The sequence below is a fragment of the Mesitornis unicolor genome, unplaced genomic scaffold (assembly GCF_000695765.1).
Source record: "Mesitornis unicolor isolate BGI_N332 unplaced genomic scaffold, ASM69576v1 scaffold17636, whole genome shotgun sequence".
Taxonomy (NCBI): domain Eukaryota; kingdom Metazoa; phylum Chordata; class Aves; order Mesitornithiformes; family Mesitornithidae; genus Mesitornis; species Mesitornis unicolor.
This window is the reverse complement of record NW_010190536.1, coordinates 880-9352: the sequence shown is the minus strand read 5'-3', so window position 1 is coordinate 9352 and position 8473 is coordinate 880. Positions and strand designations below refer to the sequence as shown.

The 8473-nt window shown below is 43.1% G+C and overlaps 1 protein-coding gene across 1 annotated transcript; it reads right to left on the bottom strand.

The window, feature by feature from the left end:
- Nucleotides 1–398: 398 nt before the first annotated feature.
- Nucleotides 399–1877, bottom strand: B3GALT5 (UDP-Gal:betaGlcNAc beta 1,3-galactosyltransferase, polypeptide 5). Its single transcript, XM_010186437.1, has 2 exons — nt 1791–1877; nt 399–1352 (listed from the first exon to the last, which is right to left on the bottom strand). The coding sequence occupies exons 1-2, from the start codon at nt 1875–1877 to the stop codon at nt 399–401; spliced, it is 1041 nt and encodes a 346-aa protein (XP_010184739.1).
- Nucleotides 1878–8473: the final 6596 nt, after the last annotated feature.

Genomic DNA, 8473 nt, shown 5'->3' with positions numbered 1-8473 from the left:
GCAAACGTGATAATCTACCAAAAGGGACCAGGAAGAGGGTGCAGATTTCTGCTCTGAACAAGACTACTTTGACTTTTAGTTTGGCACTGCAGAAATGTTCCTGGTCCTGTAGCAGCAAGATTTGGAGAGCTGGTCTATGGAGAGGGCAGGTTCGCAGGCCTGCATCTTTCAGGAATAAAAAAATTAATTGTAACTTGTGTAGAGTGGGGACATAAATAGGGGAGAGTAAATGGGAGAGAAAAGAATTTGCATGTTCTTGGGCAGAAATACAGATTAAAATAACTATTTTAAAAGTCCTTAACATGATGAGTCTAGAGTTAGCTGGGAGTTTTGCTGAAATCAAGACCAGCCCTGTAAATGCAGACCATTTCAGTTTATTAATTCAAACAGGAAAGGTACTAGAGCACTCCATTATTTTCCATCGCTAAGTGATTCCAGTAGCTCAGCTGCTCAGACGGTTCTATTTCATGGCACATCACAATTTTCTTAAAGCGAGAAACAGAGAACTTAATCCTTTCTGGAAAAAACGTCTGCTCTGAATGAAGCTCCTCCAGCCGAATTTTTAGTTTGGCAAGGCACATTCCTATGAATACATCCTCCAGTTTAATGAATGAAATGCTCTCTGAAACATTATAGATCTGACTAGCAACATCAGTGGATAAAACATAGCCAGTCCCAGAACAAAACGGCGGGTAGGTCTTTCCCGGATACTCTTTTCTACTTACGTACCACTTACTCCATCTTTCCCGTATAGGGTACTCATGCAGTTTTAAAAAGCCTGTGAAGAATCTAGTGGTCCTCTTTTTCCTTAGAAGAAGCTCAGTGAGGTAGAAAACATTGACAAACACATCCGTGTCCGTTTTCATCACAAAGCTGGACTGGTTACAAAATCTGTGAATCCATTCAATTCCCATCATGGTCTTCAAAGTCAAATTGTAATACGTGTCTGTAAAATTCTTTTGAATAATGTCTTTGTACTTTTGGCTTTCAGCAGCAATATCAGCCTGCTGGCTGAGATTCACAGTGCTTCCCAGGAGGAAATACGTTACCAGGCGCTTGCCGGCGACTGTTCTCTCCTTCCCCCAGGTTTGCCGGATGGCCATCCTGGCGTCAACATGGTGGTACGAGGATGCCACAAGCAGGACAAGGAAAGGTGGGTTCGTATGGCAGTCTATATCCGGGACATGCGAGAAGTTTCCTTTGATTCTCCTAAAAGTCTCTATGGGGAGTATGTAATCTTGGCTGTTTTCACAGAATATACAGAATTCAGTCAAATTGTTGTAAAAAACCCAGAAGCTAGCACAGCTGATCACTACAAGACAAAAAAACAGCCTGAATTTTCTGAAATCCATCTGAAAGAAATAAGAAGGAACAACACATTAAAAAAGAATAATAGTACCTAGTTCCTTTCATTGCTGTACATTAAACTCCCTACACAGGGACATAAAGCCAGGTCGTCTCTAATTGAAAGCTACCTATTTCAGGGGACTCAGCCACATGCATTTTTCTTAGTATCATTCCCACAGGATGCTCTGTTAGCAATCAAATTCAAACTCATGCTTACTTGAATCTGCCCCCCATACCAGCATATCCCCACAAATCCACACAGGCAGGTCCACTGATACTGGGTTACCCTGGCTGAAGCTTCAGACCTCCTCCTGTTTTTCAGCATCTTACAAACCATGACTTTGACCCACCAGGGCTCTCACAAGCCAGAGAGTGGAGAAGCAACATCAATGTGCCCACGACATATGAGAGAAAACAACAGAAACAGGTTTTTATTTAAATACCATGTTTCTCCATTTGTTTGAAAAGTGCCTGTGTCCCAGAGCCAGCAAGTGCTGGCCAACGGTCAGACACAGCCAGGTTCCTCCCATCTTCACATTCTGTGTCTCCTATGGAGCTCTTGCACCAACACAGAAGCTGCTCCTGAACTTCTTGCTGGAGGGGCCGTGAGTCACATATTTGATGTTGGGTCAGCTGCTCAGAAAAAAAACCAACAGTGGATCAAATTATTTGGATGTTTCACCTTTTGTAGAGTCTAGGTGATTCACTAGGGCATGCTGAGGTGAGAAGGGGACTGCCTGTACCTCCCTTTCTTTTCTAGCTGAAAGAGTTCCAAACAATAACAATGTTCGTTCTTTCATCCTTGTAACAGATTAATGTGCTGTGTATCTAGTTACAAATCTAACATACATTTTGAGAGAAAGAAAAATTATCAAAGCAAACTTAAAAAGGTCACAGTGCCAAAAAAATTACGCATCTCCATAAATCAACCTGGTGAGAAGTGTATAATGCTTCAGGTACTCATTCCATTAACCCACAGGTGCACCGACTACTATTTTAGAGCACTAGATTGGGGGAATTTTTACCGGGGGAAGTGCATTGCCTTCCGCTTCACCCTTTCTTAACAAAGAATTGGATCTGGCTTCCCATCTAAAAATAAAGCAAAGCAAGTTTACAATCCCCAGAGCTGTAGATTTCATGGAAATCTGATGTCTGCCTTCCAACCAGGAATGTTCTGCCTAAACTATGCAAAACCACGTTAGTGCCCTCCTTTTGCTCACGTACACCTTTCCAAGCAATGAAAAAGGTTTTGCATTGCATGCGTAAGTTCATTTTAAAGTTCAGACGGGTGTTCCTGGTTCCAAATCCAGTTCATTTTACCCATAAGAATAGTCCCATTAATTTCAATGACTATTCTCAAAAGCATGAAACAAGTAGAACTGAAGTCTTGGTTTACTGAAATTCCTCCCACAGTGAAAAGCATTTTTGCAACGATTCACTAATGAATTTTGAAAATATTTCAGAAGTTCACATTTCTTCTGCCACTTACAGTTAAATTAGCTTCATCTTTAAATAGAGTATTCATCAGATCTGGTTTTTCTTGTATGCATAGCTCACAGTAGTTTTGAGATTAATTTAAAATGTGCTTTAATTAAATACATATGTAAAAATGTGTGAAAATATACTTATGCATGCATACACACACACACAAAATATTATACAAAAATCTGCTCTGCATCTGTTCTCATGTTCTTCAGTGGCCAGGAAATAGCCTTTTCAGGAAAGGATGATGGACAACTGAGCTGCAGAATGGGTTCACTTCTGTCACTGGCTCTCACAAGACTATTCAAGGGTCTGACATTTCTCTGTCATGAGAATTCCAGAACCTGTACAAACAAAAGCCCTTCAAATACTGAACTAAGAAAGTAATTGAGAGCAATGTTCTATTAAAATCCATTAAAACATCTTCAGAAATACTCAAGAGCATAGCATAGCATAGCATAGCATAGCACAGCATAGCATAGCATAGCATAGCATAGCATAGCATAGCATAGCATAGCATAGCATAGCATAGCATAGCGTAGCAACATAGCATAACACAACTCATTTTACCTGATTTCAGTAGACTCAAACTGATGTGACTTCGCCATATTTACTTTTTATTTGTTTCTGGGTGTTGCGGTTTAATCCCAGCCAGCAACCGAGCACCACACAGCTGCTTGCTCACTCCCTGCCCCACCCCCAGTGGGATGGAGAGAAGCAGAAGCACAGAAGTGAGAGAACTCGTGGTTTGAGATAAAAACAGTTTAATAGGATCTCAAAGTAAGTAATAATAGTAGTAGTAGTAATAATAACACAAAAAAATGAGTGATGCACAGTGCAATTGCTCACCACCCATTGACAAATGCCCTGCTAGTCCTGAACAGCAATTGCAGCTTCCTGGTCAACTCCCCTCAGTTTATGTGCTGAGCATGACGCTACATGGTATGGAATATCCCTTTGGCCAGTTTGGATCAGCTGTCCTGGCTATGCTCCCTCCCAGCTTCTTGTGCAGCTTCTCTCTAGCAGGTCATGGAAACCTGAAAAGTTCTTGAGTTATTATAGGCACTACTTAGCAACAACTAAAACATCAGTGCGTTATCAGCATTGTTCTCATACTAAATCCTAAACACAGCATTATACCACTTACTAGGAAGAAAAATAACTTTATACCAGTTGGAACAAAAAACAGGACATGGGTTTCATCACTGGTAAAAGATGTAAAAAAAAATAAAAAATGTCCCTGTTCTAGATGGCTGGGAGACCAGTCCCCTAATGTATAGTCAGGCATGTACTTAACATTCTGCCTATCCAGAGCCAGACTCCCCTTTTCAGACCATCTATGAAGAAGCATACATTATACAGACATATAAACACACACACACACACACATACACACACATGCCTGGGCAAAATGTACATAAGTTGTAAAACATATTTTAGAAAATTGGCAAATAATTCACATTTCCAGGAGCAAAGGCTGATTTGGTTCTGGCTTTGTGAAAACTGGAAAACACCAGGTTTTGTCATCAGTTTAATCACCGAAAGCAAATTTGGGTTTATCTGAAACTGGTAGGAATGGTGTTCTTTTTTTCTCAAATGAAACATTTGCAATTACCCACAGAGGCATTTGCAGAGTGGATTAGAGAGAAAAGCTTGCAAGGACCCAGACTGCACCAGTAACACTTTTGGTGTTCCCAGTTTGGTGTTTCAGCTCTCTCCACATCCCCAGCTGTGTGTAGGAGGGAGCCATCCAGATAACACACTGCACCCCACTCCAGGGATACAACCCAGCTGCAGCTCCTCACCAAGAACCCCAGCCTTGCAGGCCCATTGTTCTGGTTTTGGGTTTGGCTGGGATAGAGTTAATTTTCTTCCTAGCAGTAGTCTAGTGTTCTGGATTTAGCCTGAGAATAATGTTAATAACACACTGATGTTTTAGTTGTCACTGAGAAGTGCTTACACTAAGACAAGGACTTTGCAGCTTCTTAGACTCCCCTCCCAGCAAGGAGGTTGGGGGTGCACAAGAAGCTGGGAGGGGACACAGCCAGGTCAGCTGACCCAAACTGGCCAAAGGGGTAGTCCATAAAATATGACATCATGCTGAACATGCTTAACTATAAAACTGGGATGAGTTGGTTGGGGGGGCAACAACAGCTGCTCGGGGGATGTCTGGGCATCAATCAGAGGATTGTGAGCAACTGCATTGTGCAGTTATTTTGATGATTCTTTTATCATTATTATTATTTTCCCTTCCTTTCCTGGCCTATTTAACTGTCTTTATCTCAACTCATGAGTTTTACCTTTTTTCTGGTTCTCTCCCCATCTCACTGGGGGGCAGTGATTGAACAGCTGTGTGGTGTTTAGCTGGCTGCTGGGTTAAACCACAAACCCCATGCAAGCCCCCAGACCAGGTGCAGTGGAGTTCCAGTCTCTCTGTCCATACAGGACTGCACCCTGTCTTCTGTCACAACCCCATTTCTTCCCTGTTTCATTCTCACAAGTCTTTCCCCAGTATTCCGTAACTCCCCCCTCCAGGTAAACTCAGCAAACATGTGAGAGAGCATGTAGGTGCCTCAACTGATGGCCCGTCTTTAATTTTTCCTCCTTTAGATCTCAAAAAGAGAAGAGTTGCCCCAGATGCCCCCAAGGACAGCAGGAGCCTGTGGTGTGATGGGGGAAGGCTGTTGGAAAGGAGCATTTGCACAGGCACAGCCTTTGTGTCCCAGGAACCCAAGATTGGTAAAACTCTACAAGGCTGACATCTATTGAATGAAAACCAGGAGAAAGGGTGACAGAGAGAACATCAGCTTCCTCTTGATGAGGCTATTTTTGTTTTAAAACTACCAATTTCCTTCTTGTTATCAGGTGAACAGGGAAAATTTTGAAAGTTAAAAAACACTTTATATTAACACAGGCAGGTCAGTTCCTTAGACAACTTAAGTTGTTATACCTGGGAATTAAATCACCTTGATATTGTCTCCTTAGCCCTGGCACGCTGAGCTCCTGTCCTGTCCCTCACCCCACCTGCAAACAGCAGGTTTAGCTTCCTGGGTGAAGCAAACTCTCTGCCTCCCCCACTGCCAGGAAAAATGGCTTTGCATGAAGGGTGGCTGAAGAACAACAGCTTCTGTGGTGTTTAAACAGGACAGCATGGCTGTTGTTTTAGCAAACTCTCACTGCCTAAGCTAAAGTATCTTGCACTACAGCAGAGATACAAGCATAGTTTGGGTGTGACTGTAGTTTCTAAACTATCTGTCATCGTATCTTTGCTCCTTTGCCTGCATCTGACAATACAGTCTGCAATTCATGATTTCCAGCCTGCGTGCATGTATCTCCATGGAACAGTCCTGGAGATGTTAATATGAAGTGAACGGTAAGTCTACAGGAAGTAGACAGAAAGCAATGGAGAGTTACTAGCAACCAATCTCTTTTCTAGAGGTCATTTTGAACAACATCCGGTATTTTTGTATCAACACAAATCTTTCTGGTTTTATAGAAAATCATTTTGTGTAACGTTATACTCGAGTTTTCCATCTGATCTGAGTCAGAAATTGCAATTTGTCATTATCTCAAGGCTTTTTCCATCTCCTATTGTTCCAACTGCAAAATATTTTATGTAGGGCATTGCCAAGAAAATACCTGCTGCTTGTCCTAGGGAGTTGTTTGTTTAAACTGACCGGCAATGTTTCATGGCTCCACACACATCCAAATGGGGTTTGCATGAAAGCCTGGCACCCAAGCAATGTGGGCAGCAAGAGCCTGCAGTCCAGTGCTCTTCTCACACATGCCTGAAATGACCACATGAAGAAAATAAGAAGGCAGTCAATATCTGTGATCCAAATCAGCAAAACTGCATCCCTCTACTTTGCAAGGATCTATTTCCATGAACTTCCTCCTGCATTCTGCTATGGTAAGCAGACTGGCTATAGGGTCTCTCTGTTCACACCACTGACTCTTGTGTAGCTCCTTCCTGTGATGAGGCTCATGGTAACTTCTGTGACAAAGCCTAGTTATTCCATCAAAATTAATCTGACACCTCCTTTAGGTCTGTTAATTAGTGTAATTATCTAAACGGCACCAAGTGATCAAGACTATATGCCACATAAATCAAGAAAAGCAATCTGGCCCAAGGCTGAGAGAGGTAAGTAGGTCTACAGTCCCCCTGAGAAACAGATTCAAAATATCAATTTAAAGAAATAAAGTTTTCTTATTTTTTCTGGGACAAAGCTACAGTCATGCCACTGAGTTCAGTGGACGATGGATGCTGGCTTTGCATTGAGGTCACACACATGATCTAGGGAACAATCTGAACCACAAGCGACTGACGTGCTTGTGACCATCTGCAAAAGCTATCGTTTTGTAAACAAAGACACAAGCAGCTGTGACAAGGCAGACCCAAAAGCAGAGTGATTTAAGTGTGCAAACAGGAGTTACAACCTCAAACACTGCTCAGTTAAGGTCAGCAGTAATATTCCCATTTTGCTTTCCTTATAATTGAAAGTAATGTGCCCTGGTATAAGTACTAATAATACCTGCTAACTTTTGATTTTCCTCAGAGTAAAACCTCTTGATTGCTTTCTCAGAAACTCAGCAGGACATGAAGAGGGATTAAAGATGCATAGATAATAAGAAAATATCAAGTACAGCAGCAAACATTTATTTTTTCCTAAATCACAGAATCACAGAATGACAGAATGTTAGAAGTTGGAAAGGACCTCGAAAGATCCCCTAGTCCAACCCCCCTGCCAGAGCAGGGAGCAGGGGCCAGATTGGAGCTTTCAAAGATGACATCTCCAGCAGTGGGTCTAGGAGTGGCCAGGCCATCATTTTTACAGGGACATACGTGGGTAGCCAGGTTTCCCCCTTAGCACAAGCTCAGAAGTCAGGGAGAGATGATTCTTCTGGCTCAGCAGCTTTCAACTGTTCCCCCTCTCAGAATCACAGAGTAACAGAATTATTAAGGCTGGAAAGGACCTCTGAGATCACCAAGTCCAGCCTATGACCTAACACTACCACACTGGCTAGACCATGGCACTAAGTGCCACATCCAGCCTTTCCTTCAACACCTCCACAAGACGGTGACTCCACCACCTCCCTGGGCAGTCCATTCCAATGCCTCATCACTCTCTCCGTGAAAAAAATGCTTTCTAATATTCAGCCTAAACCTCCCCTGGTGCAGCTTCAGGCTATGCCCTCTTGTCTTGTCATGAATTGCCTGGGAGAAGAGCCTGACCTCCACCTGACTATAGCCTCCCTTCAGGTAGTTGTGGAGAGTGATAAGGTCCCCCCTGAGTCTCCTCTTCTCCAGGCTAAACAACCCCAGCTCCCTTAGCCTCTCATTATAAAACTTTCCCTCTACTCCCTTCACCAGCCTCGTTGCTCTCCTCTGGACCCGCTCCAGCACCTCAATATCCTTGAAGCAAGGGGCTCAGAACTGTACGCAATACTCGAGGTGAGGCCTCACCAGTGCTGAGTACAAAGGGAGAATTACATCCCTACTCCTGCTGGCCACACTATTCCTGATGCAGACCAGGAAGCCATTGGCCTTCTGCTGGCTCATGTTCAGTCGATTGCCAACCAGTGCTCCCAGGTCCCTCTCTGCTGGACGGCTCTCCCGCCACTCTTCACCCAGTAACCACGGCGC

Bases quoted from the DNA above. Each gene is read 5' to 3' on its own strand.
- B3GALT5 (XM_010186437.1), bottom strand. From the start codon at position 1,877: ATGGGAGGAACCTGGCTGTGTCTGACCGTTGGCCAGCACTTGCTGGCT. The intron at 1,353-1,790 runs GTATTTAAATAA...TATTTCTTTCAG, and splicing joins CAAACAAATGGAGAAACATG to ATGGATTTCAGAAAATTCAG.